At 50.8% G+C, this 13,364-nt stretch overlaps 5 protein-coding genes across 5 annotated transcripts; 3 read left to right on the top strand and 2 right to left on the bottom strand.

Annotated features, from left to right (window-relative positions):
- Positions 1-1,737: 1,737 nt before the first annotated feature.
- On the top strand, positions 1,738-1,947 carry COCCADRAFT_87889 (uncharacterized protein; the record flags this gene model as incomplete). Its single annotated transcript, XM_007710978.1, has 1 exon — positions 1,738-1,947. The coding sequence occupies one exon, from the start codon at positions 1,738-1,740 to the stop codon at positions 1,945-1,947; it is 210 nt and encodes a 69-aa protein (XP_007709168.1).
- A 2,084-nt stretch (positions 1,948-4,031) lies between these two features.
- Positions 4,032-5,381, top strand: COCCADRAFT_34095 (uncharacterized protein; the record flags this gene model as incomplete). The annotated part of the gene is made up of 2 exons (XM_007710944.1): positions 4,032-4,649; positions 4,716-5,381. 2 exons carry the CDS (start codon positions 4,032-4,034, stop codon positions 5,379-5,381), a joined length of 1,284 nt encoding a protein of 427 aa, XP_007709134.1.
- A 421-nt stretch (positions 5,382-5,802) lies between these two features.
- Positions 5,803-8,282, bottom strand: COCCADRAFT_34094 (uncharacterized protein; the record flags this gene model as incomplete). Its single annotated transcript, XM_007710943.1, has 4 exons — positions 5,803-7,923; positions 7,970-8,044; positions 8,101-8,132; positions 8,183-8,282. 4 exons carry the CDS (start codon positions 8,280-8,282, stop codon positions 5,803-5,805), a joined length of 2,328 nt encoding a protein of 775 aa, XP_007709133.1.
- A 786-nt stretch (positions 8,283-9,068) lies between these two features.
- On the bottom strand, positions 9,069-10,547 carry COCCADRAFT_87836 (uncharacterized protein; the record flags this gene model as incomplete). Its single annotated transcript, XM_007710977.1, has 3 exons — positions 9,069-9,817; positions 9,871-10,265; positions 10,315-10,547. The coding sequence occupies 3 exons, from the start codon at positions 10,545-10,547 to the stop codon at positions 9,069-9,071; spliced, it is 1,377 nt and encodes a 458-aa protein (XP_007709167.1).
- Positions 10,548-10,979: 432 nt separating this feature from the next.
- Positions 10,980-12,637, top strand: COCCADRAFT_34092 (uncharacterized protein; the record flags this gene model as incomplete). The annotated part of the gene is made up of 3 exons (XM_007710942.1): positions 10,980-11,534; positions 11,625-12,477; positions 12,528-12,637. 3 exons carry the CDS (start codon positions 10,980-10,982, stop codon positions 12,635-12,637), a joined length of 1,518 nt encoding a protein of 505 aa, XP_007709132.1.
- Between the last annotated feature and the right edge of the window lie 727 nt (positions 12,638-13,364).

Genomic DNA, 13,364 nt, shown 5'->3' with positions numbered 1-13,364 from the left:
CTCAGCTCCGTTCGTACTCGACAGTGCGAATGCGGTCACCAAACAACTGCCAATCCATCACCAGCCTCACCCATGGGCGCTAATGCAAGACGCTGCGTCTTCACACCACTTTGTCCCTAGTGCTGCGTCTGCACCACTAACCCGAGTCAGCCACAAAGACAATTCTGCCTTGATTTCCTTTTCAAAGTCACTGCCAGAAGGGAAAAGGTGTTAGCCGCCGTTGACTGATAGGGCAATATATTGGCCCGCTCGGCGCAACTGTGCATCGTATCAGCTCAATAGCCACTCGAATAGGTGACCGGTTTGACGGCAGCGGGTCGACTTCCCGTCTCCGATGAGCGCTCTCTACAAGAGCTATCCTTGCATCACAATCAGTGCCCTAGAGTGACGTCTTTCAGGCCTTCCACCGCTACAAACAGGGGTTGGGGCGGCCTTAGCTCAGGCAAGCTTCCGAACCCGAGATCCTGCACTTGACAATCTAGCTGCAAAAGCAGTCCAGTTTCCAAGTCGTCGGGAGACTCCTCCGACCCTGAAAAACATTTTTGGGCGCTACCGAATGGCGAGTCTGCGAGAGACCAGCCGAAAAACCCCCCTTCTCCCACCCTCCGCAAGCTATACCCAGCGCTGTCAAGTCCATCTCTGACCTACCACCACCCAGCATTCAAAGCAGTGATACTGACCCACTCATGTCGCGTGCTAATTGTGCAAGGATATGAAGTTTGTTCATCCCTTGGCTTCCACGAGGCATGCACTGGGCCTGCGGCGAGGAACGGATCCAAGCAGAGAGCCCTGTCCTCCCAAGCGGCAAACACTAGCCATTGAACCCTGGATTTCGGAGCCTACCCTACTGCGTGCTTTGGTACCCTATCCGACTTTCGCTTAGTACTCTGAACGGCCGGGTGACAGACACGACCCGCATTCACTTGAGCCTTTCCGTAAGGTATTGCGAAGAGCATGTGACCTGGATGAGTTCTCCTATCATCGCAGAGCAGCGTCACCCGTGGCTTTGGATTGGTGCAATTCCCACCGTTCCTTACAGGCCACTATCCCTGCTGGCGTATGTATCTTGGGCACTATGCGATGCCAACGGGAAAGATGCATGACTTCAAAATTACCATTCTCTTGAACTGCTTTTTTTGACTGGCGCATGTTTCAGACATCCCCCCGTCTCACTAGTATCAGCGACCAATGTCGTTAGGTTTTGAAGACGCCTGCTGTATTGTATGTATGCGCCCGGACTTTTTCTAAAAGTCCCTCGAAGAGTTCGCCTCCATGCACATGCACTGGTCTCTTACTGCAGGGACAAGGTAGGTTTGCTAAATTCCCTGTGCAGGACCCGTCTGCCATACTGTCATGTCCCATTTGGAGGCGGTTCAACTCAATGCATCTATTTGGGGCCATACTACCGTCGCAGGCTAGATACTAGAGTAGGTTGCATATCTCTATTGGTCGCATCTGGTACCCAAGACGTCACAACAGTATCATGAGTGTTGCAGTTCAATCAAGTGTTCTCTTTGACTGTGTGTACGTACGACAGAATCCAACCCAGCTTCGAGTAGAGCTAACGCTGCCCCAACAGACGCCGCTACTAGACGCCACAAGTCTGCGCCATAGTCTCATTCATGTCCGTCACAGGCGAGTGGCGTTCCAACTGGCCGCTATAGAGCAAATATGTCCGTCCCAACACCCAAGGAATCCTCATTCCAAGATTCTGGCACTCGGAATCCTGCCGTGGGGATGGGGGACGGGAGAGGAAACGAGGCGTACCCGCAAGTCGCTTCATTGTTTTACTTATCGGCTACCCATGTCGAGAACCCTGGTATATTTCAGGCACGTTATTACAACGACACTTCATACTCTTGCACACAAGTCGACCTTTTTGACTTCAATTGCGCCGATACACCAGTGCCTTGTATCACATCCTTGCAATGTATGGATTTCAAATAACCTTCATTTGCTTTTGGACGTTGTTCTATGCTAAGCCTACCATGTTCACCTGCTCATCATCATTTCAATGTCACCATTTCCTTCACATATGACCACGGGAAATTGCACCATGTTTGAGATAGCCCAAACAGTCAGTCCTTCGGTGGATTAGTAGTCAGGTAGGTGATCATTATCGAATCTCCGCTGCCATATGCATTCTTTTTTGTTGATATTTGATTTTTTATTTTATTTTTTTTTTGGGGGGGGGGCACGGTACCAAGACTAAATGTCAAACAAATCCGAAGGCTCTCATCTATTGTCTGTGGTATGTCATCCTTTTTCTTCGGAGACTAGCCACCCGACTCTTTTGTTATTTACATTGTTCAGCTGCGTGATTAACATGACCAATCTTTGGAACAATCAAGTTAGACTTCGTATCAGTTCAGACGGTGCACCTTGCTGCAACCAGGTTTTTGTTTTCAACACTCTCGATCTCAATGAAGGGTTTGTAAGAGTTCCGACATGGCATGTGATTGTAGCTGGTTCAAAATCTCTGTTGCAGTCTTGTTGCTACTGTGGAAAAAAGAAATATGTGGATGTTTGTTTTTTCACGTCCCTCAATTTGCAATGGTCCCCTCCTTTTCTCTAGTGCATCTTTTACCTGCCTCATCTGTTTTCGTTCTAAACCAACAGAACCTTCTTCTGAGACGCAGGTAGATTCTTTGTCCAACACGTAGCCATATCTGCTAACTCGCTGTACCTTCTTCACTTCAACAATGACTCTCATCCCCAAACCCCGCATGACAAGCGAGCTGAGATCTCAGAAATGAATGGTATTCTAAATATACACAAACTTCTTTGCAGCTCTTGTCGAAGTAAGGAACGCTATTTTGGGAAAAATCCAGTACACGCAGTTAACCTTATTGGCAAACCATAACGCAGCAGAAAACAGAGGTTAGCGTCTCAGAAACTTTTAGTTCAGAATACTTGCATCCGCAAAATACTGTAGAGTCACGTCTTGTTTAACACGTGCGAGTACAACAGCCCTGCAGTAAGGACAATTGCCAGAGTAGGAATCAGATATATGTGCTGTGCGACGTATTGAGGTACCTTAGGAACCACACGTGTGAAGCCCACTGATCTGTAATATAAGATGGCCTGGATTTAATAACCGGTACGTATTCATGGTTGTATATGGGCTATACCTATATTTGCTATGTGCGTAGCTGAGAGCACATGAATGTTTCTTGTCTTGGTTTTCAAACATTCTCTCTCCTTGGTGCTAGAGCGTCCTGTACACGACTATACCGGGCTACAGAAAGCCATCTCACTTCTCTGACGCTTCATTGCCTCTCAGTTTTGTGTTGCTGCTTCCATATTAGCTATGGATATCTGCGGAACACAACACATGTGTACAATACATCATTATTCGTAAGAGAGATAGGTTCAATATATTTTTCAGAGACAGGCAGCAGAAAAGGTAGGTACTAGTTTAGGTCTGATTCTTTGCAACAAATCAGAATGTGCACAGATTGCATTGCTTACGCAATTTTCTCACACAATGAATATGGGTTTTGTCTGTTGGCAAAGGATGCCATTTGTGTATTATTACGATAACATGCGAGTCCTTACGTCCTTCACTCAAGCCCCAGATTGGTTTCACTCTTCACATTCATCTCACCACTTAAGATACTACGTAATACCTTTCTTAGAGTATTTCGGAGTATATTCAGTAGGATCTTTGGACAAGGAGGCAACATTTCGTTGCCTGCAGGTGAGCTGTGAAGCGAACTACGCATGCAGAGTACAAAATTGATGATCCCTTTTGCAACTATAAGCCTAAACAGGCAACTTGTGAAAACATGAAATATTTATCTCGGTAAACAAGTCGATAATCGAACATAGAGGGTGCAAGGACGACCAACTTGTAAAAGCGGAAACCCGAGGCACGTCCCCAATCGGAGAAACCCCGGCTTCATCCCCAAAAGTCCCCCGTCGCATTGTCGCGAAACAGCTCGAACCAACAGCTACAGCGACTCCCGCTCTCATCGTCCTCGACGACAATTTACTCTCTCCACGCGCCCGACGCGCCAAACAACGCAAACATGGCCGCCGCCGAAGCCGAAGTCGCAGACGCGCTCTACAACCTACGACTCAGCATCAAAGCCAACGCAATACCCATCCTCACCACAAGCGCAACGCCCACACCCGCAGATACCGTCACTGATCTCGCCCAAGCAACGCACATCTCGTTCAATTTCGATTCGGGCCAACACCGCAACTTTTCTCTCAACACACCCACGCGGTTCGCGCCTGATGGCAAGCCCGTTGACTTGCGCAGCTGCTACTTTGCATGGCTTAACAAGGATGCCTCCGTTACGGATTACTTTGCCGCCGTGCAGACGCTGAACGAGGAGCTGCCAAGTGGTGCAGGAGGCAGCGTGCAAAACCTGACGTTTGCACAGAAGATTGAACTGATTGCCTGGCTGAGTGGAGAGACGGAGAGCAGTGACAGTATTGCTGCTGTAGATGGGGGTGCTCTCAGCGCTGCGGCGGGTGACGCTGCTGCCATTGCGGGTGGGAAGGGAGTTCCAGTTGATGGTGGCAAGGGCATCAAGGTAGGAAGTGCAGGAGGCATGATGGATGCGCGATTACTTCAGATTTACGATGGAGAGAGGAAAATGGGAGATCACAACAGCGTGTTGAGGGGCACCAAGAACGTCGTACGTATACAATCTACTGAGTGAAAAGACTCACGAATGAATACGATGCTAACAAGCACTCCCTAGGACTTCTCCCCCTACCGCAAAATCGCTGCAACCTTCCTGCGCGCTCGCCCCTCGGACCCCAAAGTCCCCGCCCCCCAACCCGCCCTCGTCGCAAACCTCCAAAAGCGACCTCAGCGCCGCCTCCAACCCATCATCCTTCTCTCCCCCTCTGCCTCCTCTCTCCTCCGCACTTCAAACGTAAAAACCTTCCTCTCCGACGGCGTCTTCGTACCCCCCAACACAACCGACTCGTCATCCACGTCCGCCAGCGCAAACATGATCCAAATCCAGCGTCTCCTCCCCTCAATATCCTCGCAGCCCCTAACCTTCATCTGCGTCGACAGCACCGCATCCTTCAAACCCACGTATTGGAGCCGTGTTGTCGGCATCTTTACCACGGGCCAACTCTGGCAGTTCAAGTCGTACAAGTACACGCAGCCTGCGGAGCTCTTTGCCAACTACCCAGGTATCTATGTTGGGTGGAGTTCAGAGGAGCCGCCGGAGACGGTCAAGCAGCTCGGTCGTGGTGTGTTGCCTGTGGCTGTGGATAAGTGGACGGGTAGCGAGAAGGGGAGGTGGAGGGATAGAGAGGTTGTGGAGAGGATTTGGGGCAGGATTGAGGATGGCATGCGTAAGGGTGGGTGGACGAGGGACGGACCTGGATTGGCTGGGCCCCAGACACGGTAGAGATTGGGTGTTGGAGATTCATTAGTACATGCATATGGTATATGTGTGTATGGGTGATGTGGGATATCCGTCTTCTCTTTTCTTCATATGGGTGTTTTGGGCGTTGTAAAATGATGCGCGGAATAGCATAGCGTGACATGCTTTGTGAAAAGACATACCAAATCAAGAGGTGATTAATCGAGGAAAAGATTGCCTGTTACTACTGGTACGCATTTTGGAAAAACGACTCTAATGTCAAAACTTTGGTATATTCATTTCATTTCACTTCATTAATTAGCTTCATAACATGATTATCCGAAGCCCAGAGCAGGAAGCATCCTCCTCACTGATATGAAAACAAAAAAACCCGACCCTGCCCAAACAAAAAAAACCAGTCCGAAGACGAAACAACTTTTTTTGACCTCATATCCCTTCATTATGTTTACCACTCAAGCGGCTCCTTGAGCTCCTCGCCCCTGTTGGTCTTGGGCACAGGTTGCGCCTGAATCTTAACTGGACCCCTACCATGCCTCTTCAGGTAGCCACTGCCGTCCAGCCACGGCCAGACCGCAGTGCGCTTCTGCTCGTGCTTCTCAATCTTGTCAACGCTTGCCATGGTAAGGCCAATGTCGTCCAGACCGTTGACAAGGCAATGTTTCCTGAACTCCTCGACGTCGAACTTCGCAAGCTCGGTACCATCGGCAGAGCGAATGACCTGGTTGGGGAGATCGACTTCAATCTCCTTGCCGGCACTCGCTTCATCAGCGATACGCTGGATGGTAGCTACATCTTCGATGCGGATGGGAAGCATGCCGTTCTTGAACGTGTTGTTGAAGAAGATGTCGCCGAAAGAAGGGGCAATAATGCACTTGATACCAAAGTCAAGCAGAGCCCAAGGTGCGTGCTCTCGACTTGATCCGCAACCAAAGTTGGGTCCAGTGCAGACCAGAATCTTAGCGTTGCGGTAGGGCTCCTTGTTCAGGACGAAGTCTGGGTTTTCCTTGTCACCACCGGCTTCGTAGCGCCAGGCGTGGAAGAGTGCACTGCCAAGGCCAGAGCGCTTGATGGTCTTGAGGAATTGCTTAGGGATAATTGCATCAGTGTCAATGTTTGCAATGTCCATGGGCGCTGCGTATCCGCGGAGAGTTTCGAACTTGGGCATGCCGGCGGGGGCGTTTTCTGTGCTGGGCGTGTTGGAAGCAGTGTGCTGTGGTCCTGAGCTGGGCTGGTCCATGAGTTTATCAAACTCCTCATCGCTACTTGGGGCCTCTACATGAGCGTCAAGTTCAATCTTCGGCGAGCCCTTGGCTGCTGTTGAGGTTTCCGGTGCGAGTTTTCGTACGTCGGCCAGGTTTCCTACAATGGCGGCAGCGGCTGCCATAGCGGGCGACATCAGATGAGTTCGGCCACCAGCACCTTGTCGACCCTCGAAGTTACGGTTTGATGTTGACGCACATCGTTCACCGGGAGAAAGAATGTCGGGGTTCATGCCGAGACACATTGAGCATCCAGCCTCTCTCCACTCAAATCCAGCATCAGTGAAGATCTTGTCTAGGCCTTCGGCTTCCGCCTGCTTCTTGACAAGACCAGATCCAGGCACGACCATGGCGCGCTTGATGTTTGAGGCAATCTTCTTGCCTTCTACGATCCGTGCAGCAGAGCGCAAATCTTCAATGCGAGCGTTGGTGCAAGATCCGATGAAGATCTTGTCCAACGAAATCTCTTGCATGGGGGTACCAGCAGTCAAGCCCATGTATTTCAGGGCACGCACGCACGCCGCCTTCTTGACTTCATCCTGAAAATCATCGGGGCCAGGCACAACTCCAGTAATGGGAACGACATCCTGGGGAGAGGTACCCCAAGAAACTGTTGGGGCAATGTCCTTTGCGTCGATCAAGACCTCGATGTCGTACTTGGCACCCTCGTCTGATTTCAGGCCAAGCCAGTAGCTGCATGCCTTTTTCCATTCTGGGCTGTCGACCTTTGGTGCCAATGGCCTTCCCTTAAGGTAGTCAATGGTGGTCTGGTCGGGTGCGATCATGCCAGCTCTTGCGCCTCCTTCGATGGACATGTTGCACATGGACATGCGCGCCTCCATACTCAAACCGCGAATAGCCGAACCACAGAATTCGATGACGGCACCAGTTCCTCCAGCTGTGCCAATCTTACCAATGACATGCAGAATGATGTCCTTGCTACCGACACCAGGGCCCAGTTCGCCATCGACTTGGACCTTCATGTTTTTACTCCGCTGGGTAATGATGGTCTGTGTCGCCAGGACGTGCTCAACTTCACTCGTACCGATACCAAAGGCGAGGGCACCAAAAGCGCCATGTGTAGATGTGTGGCTGTCGCCACATACGACTGTTGTTCCGGGAAGCGTGAAGCCTTGTTCCGGTCCGATGATGTGGACGATACCCTGCCTCTTGTCGTCGAGGCCAAAATATGTGAGATCGAACGCCTTGACGTTTTCTTCGAGAGTCATGCATTGTAACCGGGAATCGGCCTCTTCGATGAACTTCTCCGTCGTGGTAAGGTTTTTCCGTGACGCAGTAGGGATGTTCTACTCATGTTAGCAAGTGGATGGTTTATGAGGATCCATAACGTACATGGTCTACTGTTGCAAGAGTGCAGTCCGGTCTTCGTACTTTACGGCCGGCATTTCGGAGGCCTTCAAAAGCTTGCTGTAGGCGGTTGGTAAGTTTTGGAGAGAATTGTATAGATTCCGGAGATTGCCTACTGGTGATGTCACTTCGTGGACAAGATGTCTGTCTGGAAATTTGTCAGTGGAAATAATTTGAAATGTATGGGACAACACATACCAATGTAGAGCAAAATTGTGCCATCCTCCTTCTCTTCAACGATATGGTCCTCAAAGACCTTGTCGTACAAGGTCTGCGGTTGTTTCACAGCAGACGGCATAGTGGAGATATAAAATGTAGGTCGTACAACAAGGTAAATTTGGGATTAGAGAAATAAGAACTGAGGGGGTGAAGAGAGTGAGATGTGAGATGGCAGACACAGATCTTAAAGGGCAGATATCGGCTTAAAAGACGCGCATGTGGAACTCAAACCGATGGATGGCGAACAAGACACAAAAAGAAGCTGGCCGATGTTCGGAGTTGCGGTGGGAGGGGCACCGCCACCAATCACATGGCGAGTGATGACTGCGCACTCTAACGCCCACTGCCGGCCGGGCTGCGGTATTTTGCGGATGGCCAGGGTATTCCGGGGCGGACGATGGCTAACAACGCGGTACTAGACCAGAAGTACAGTACATGTGGAAAGGTAACCTTGCAGCGCAACTCCAATGGCGTAGTAAGAGCCAGTCAAGGTACAGAGCATATCCGAGTCGGTGACGAAGCTCAAGCGCTGCCAGCCGCCGCTGTCACTGCCCCGCATTCCAACTGCCCCGCTGTAAGGCCTTGGCAGACGACTTGCACAGTCAGCCTCTTTTTCAATACTCCGATTCGCCACCTCGACATGTAAGAGCCACGGATACTCGACCGCGTACAACATGGGCCGTAGTAAGATCATGCTGCCGCCATGTTCCGGGGCGACTTCGTGTCGCCCAGTATCACGCTGTAAATTGCTGTCAGAACACACGCTGATGCTCGGTATTATACATCAAAGTCTAAATATCAACCACCAATGGACGCCGTTATGCCACGCAAGCCAAAGTTGACGAAATCTGCCATCCCAAACCGTCTACAGGTTATCAGCAGTGAAGATAAGCAATGCCATCCGATGCCGAACAAACAGGCCCAAGATGCCAATGGCGAACTGGAATACCAGCAGACCCATGGCCAGCCGATCCTCCCGCATCGGCCCAAACCACACCAGCCATAAATTGATTAGCGTCCAGTTACTTGACGAAACCACCTGCCCTTCTGCATTCACTTCAACATCCAGCATCCGAAGCCGGTGTAGCACCTTGAGACTCTCCGCTATCGGTTTCCGTAGCGGTTTGGTAAATTCAACGCGCGAGGGCTCCAGTAATCCAGTCCGTGCATTGAAACGGGGAAGCCGATGTCGGGGGCACGGAATGACATGGAAGATTTGGGGTGCCGAGTAGACAAAGTTGAATGCTTGTGGTACAAGGAGCAATATCAGCGTTTTGCTGAAGTGCCCGAGAATTGCAACAACGGCAAACACCATGCCTGCAAAGTAGCAGTATGTGTCACCCACAAATACTTTTGCAGGATACCAGTTGTGCATCAATAGCGCAACAGAGACTCCAATAAAGGGAAGTAGAAGGTACAGTGAAAACAGATGAGAGTCTGTCGCCGGGTGAGGGTAGGGTGTAAAGGGCGAAAGATAAAGTATGTCGTTGATAACAATCAGAACTGCAATGACCACCGACTGAGCCACTTCGATGCCGTTGATGCCTGCCAAAATGTTGATGCTGTTGGAAGAGAAAATGGACATGAGTGCCATGTAGACATAGTACAACCATCCTGTATTAAGTCAGCATCCAGATAATGCACTGAGCTTCCGACAAAAGGCATACCGAGATCGAACAACTCGCCCAGGTAAGGCCTTAGTGGAACAGGGACAACCATTTGCGTGACGCCAAAGTCGACAAAGTACACAACCAGCATGGGGATAACTGCAAAAGCTGGGATGAGCACCTTATGGCGCCATCTTATGTCGAACAAGTCATCGCCAACACCGAGCAGCACAATAGTCTGAAGTGAGAGAATGGCTGATAAATACGATGCAAGCTTGTTGTGAGGAAACCTGTGCAGAAGTCTGCCCGTCTCGATTAATTCCAGTTCCTTGATGATATCTCTGTTGCCACCCCCTGAGGTTGCGACCACAATGTCCTTGTAGAATGGCCATGGGATGAAAAAGATGATAATGAAGAGATACACCATTGCGCACACTGCTCCCATCATCTCCGGTCTGTTCTCATTAGCAAGATGCAGTGATCAGGGGAAGGCTTGGCACCTACATCTCAGTCTGCTTCAGCTTACAGAGATCCTTTCCTTTGAAGCCACGCTTCATAAAGGCATCCCCGAGCCATCGGATTAATGCATAGCAGGATACGAACGCCAATCCGCTGAATGCTATCGACGCAACTAGCGGCTCACCGTCACCGTGAAGCGTGTTTGCCAGCACACCCGCGCATGCGACTGACAAAGACAACAGTGAAAGTGATTCTGCCCATGACAATACGCTCGTCATCTTGACCGTAATGTGAATCAAAAAGTCGAGGTGACGGCGGATCTTGGCACGTGAGTTGCAGTCCGCCGTTTGCTCTCGCGACAATATCAACAGCAGACCTGTGCCCTCGACTCAGCACCGTCGAAACGACACCTCTCCACACTTGCGAACCTCGCCGCGTCGAACCTCAATCCGGACTTGCGTGGAGTGCTGAGAAGGTGTTGAAACTGACAAAGAAACACAGAATAGGCCTTCAACCCACAACGACCGATCCTAGCTTAGCCTGCAGGGTGAGCGAGCAGCAACCAAAGGAGAAAAAAAGCAATTTGCGCAGAGTAGCGAACGCGGTGTATTGGTGAGCAGAACTTCTTGCAAGGTGTTGTTTTGCCATGGTCCGGCTTCTTCCTGCTCTACTAACCCGAAACGTTAGACCCACGAACATTGGCACCCATCATGACCAACAACACCCAGGCAGGCCGCTCTGCAAGGCCCGACCCGTTCCTGGACGAGCTCAATGCCGTGAGCCAACATCTTGCAACCCCGGGTTTCCTTCGACGGTTGACTACGTCCCAACTGCCTTCTGCAGCGGTTAGCGAGTCGTCTTCGCTCAGCCCCACCCGAGAAGAAGCACGGTTGCCTCATCCCCCATCCAATCTCAACCTCGCCGTTTCGTTCGAGGATGAGATTGAGCACGTGGACTTGATCGCTCCGTTGATTCAAGAGCCTTGTGCCGACGGCAGCCCAGGCCACATTGATCAGCAAGTCGTCCATCACCTCGAAACTGCCTTTGTGGCTGCGCGTCGCACCTATCAGACCATGGCGGCTGAGCGTAGTTTTCAGACCTTCTCGCATGGCCACCAAGACCTCGTGCTTGCCGTCGACTTCAACTACTTTGGTACGCGCATGGTCACGGCGAGTTCCGACCATCGCCTCAAGGTCTGGGACAAGAAGGACGATTCGTGGACCCTGGTTGAGAGCTGGAAGGCTCACGATGCCGAGATAGTTGATGTGAGTGATCTCATTGTCAGCTGCAAGCCTCGTTTAGCTTGTCTGCATGTAATTTGCCACCTTCACAACTTGTGGCTAATCCAATGCTAGGTCAAATGGAACGGCCCCTTCATGGGTGAAGTTGTCGGCAGCATCGGAGAAGATGGCCGCTGCAAGCTTTGGCAAGAGGATGTCACTGAAGTTGCCTTGTCTGGCAATCGTTTCAAGTTGCTCTACAATCTTGCTTCGCTAACCAATGCTCCCTTCATGTCTTTGGACTTCAAGAACATCATGCAGGAGACATGGCTCGCGCTCATTACGCGTGATGGCTATCTGACCGTGTACGAGCCTCAAGATCAGAGCAACCTCCACGAGTGGACCATCTTGGCCGAGCGCTGGGTTTCTGAGAACAACCCTCCTGAGCGACAAGAAGAGGTTGGCTTCAAGGTCGTTTTCCACAAGGAGAAGCTCCCATGCTGGACCGCTATCACTGCAGGCCTTGATCGCAAGTCACTGTCCCTCGCCGTTGCTGCCATGAAAGACGTCTTGATCTTCCGTACTGATAAGGCTAAGCGATTCTTCCAAGTCGCAAAGCTCACCGGCGCGCGTCAAGTTATTCGTGATTTGGCTTGGGCCAACGGTTCCATGCGCGGTTATGATATCTTGGCAACTGCTAGCAAAGATGGTGCTATCCGCGTCTACGAGCTCACTACAACCACTGCAGACAAGGCACACGCATCTGGAACTTCCTCATCGGCTGTCGCGCCATCTGTATCGTCCCGCGTGGGTCTCAAGCACAGTGCGCAGTCTGGCATAGGAGCTGGGCTGGCTGGTGCTTCTAAGGCACCGGCCATGTCTCTCGAGAACGAACAGAACCCTGGTCGCATTACTCAGGAAGTTGCCTTGAAGGATGAGCTCACTGGACACCATGGAGCTGTCTGGCGCGTCGCTTTCTCCCAGATGGGTATGTGTTGATCAGATCTGTAGCTTGGCAGTGCTAACAAATATCCTTAGGTGATCTCCTTGTGACTACCGGCGATGATGCCAGCATCCGTACCTGGAAGCAGGCAGCCAACGGTCACTGGATGGAGTACGCTCAGATCGAGACTGCTCAGGACAACTAACCCATCGTGCTAAGTTCGGTCTTTACAAACATTTCCACACGCCACGTCGATGGTACGAGGTTTGGTTTAAGGCATTTCAACGGCGTTTACGGTATTGACGGGTTAGACACATCGATCGGGTGCAACGACCCCTGCCTCTCATTACAGATCGTGACTCCTTGAATCACGACATATGGCAATGAGGTCTCAGGGAAAGCGCTCCTTCTGAGGGATACCCGCGTTTTCTTTCCGGAGACTTCAGGGATTGAGCATCGATGGACAGTGTAATGTGCTATGTACAGCAGCCTCTTTTGCAGGGTTTCCGCTCACAGCGATGGACCTGCTACTACTACTGCTGCTTTTCTTCATTTCGGGTTTCCAAATACCCCACGGCTATGATGCCATTCATGGTGGGAACTGCGAGTGCTTACGGGATCTTCGTGTACTTTATATGGGCATGATGAATTGAATGATAACTAGACTTGACAGCATGTTCGGTGATGTGTAAACAGGGAGAGTTCTCAAGCTCTGACTCGGTGTTCTACTGTTGGTTTGTGGGTTGTCAGCTCCGCATTACACAACTCAGGCATCCAGTCCCGCAGTACTGGTCGACTCCCCGACAATATACCGCACGATACATACCATCTTCAATCAAATTTTCCCATCGAATCACAAGCCCAGTTATCTGGATTCCTCCGCTTGGTGTAGTTGGTTTATCACGTTCGACTGTAATTGCAATTGTAATCGA

The sequence above is a fragment of the Bipolaris zeicola genome, assembly GCF_000523435.1.
Source record: "Bipolaris zeicola 26-R-13 unplaced genomic scaffold scaffold_23, whole genome shotgun sequence".
NCBI classification, from domain to species: Eukaryota; Fungi; Ascomycota; class Dothideomycetes; order Pleosporales; family Pleosporaceae; genus Bipolaris; species Bipolaris zeicola.
Note: the sequence above shows the minus strand (reverse complement) of the source record. Positions and strands in the feature narration are given on the sequence as shown.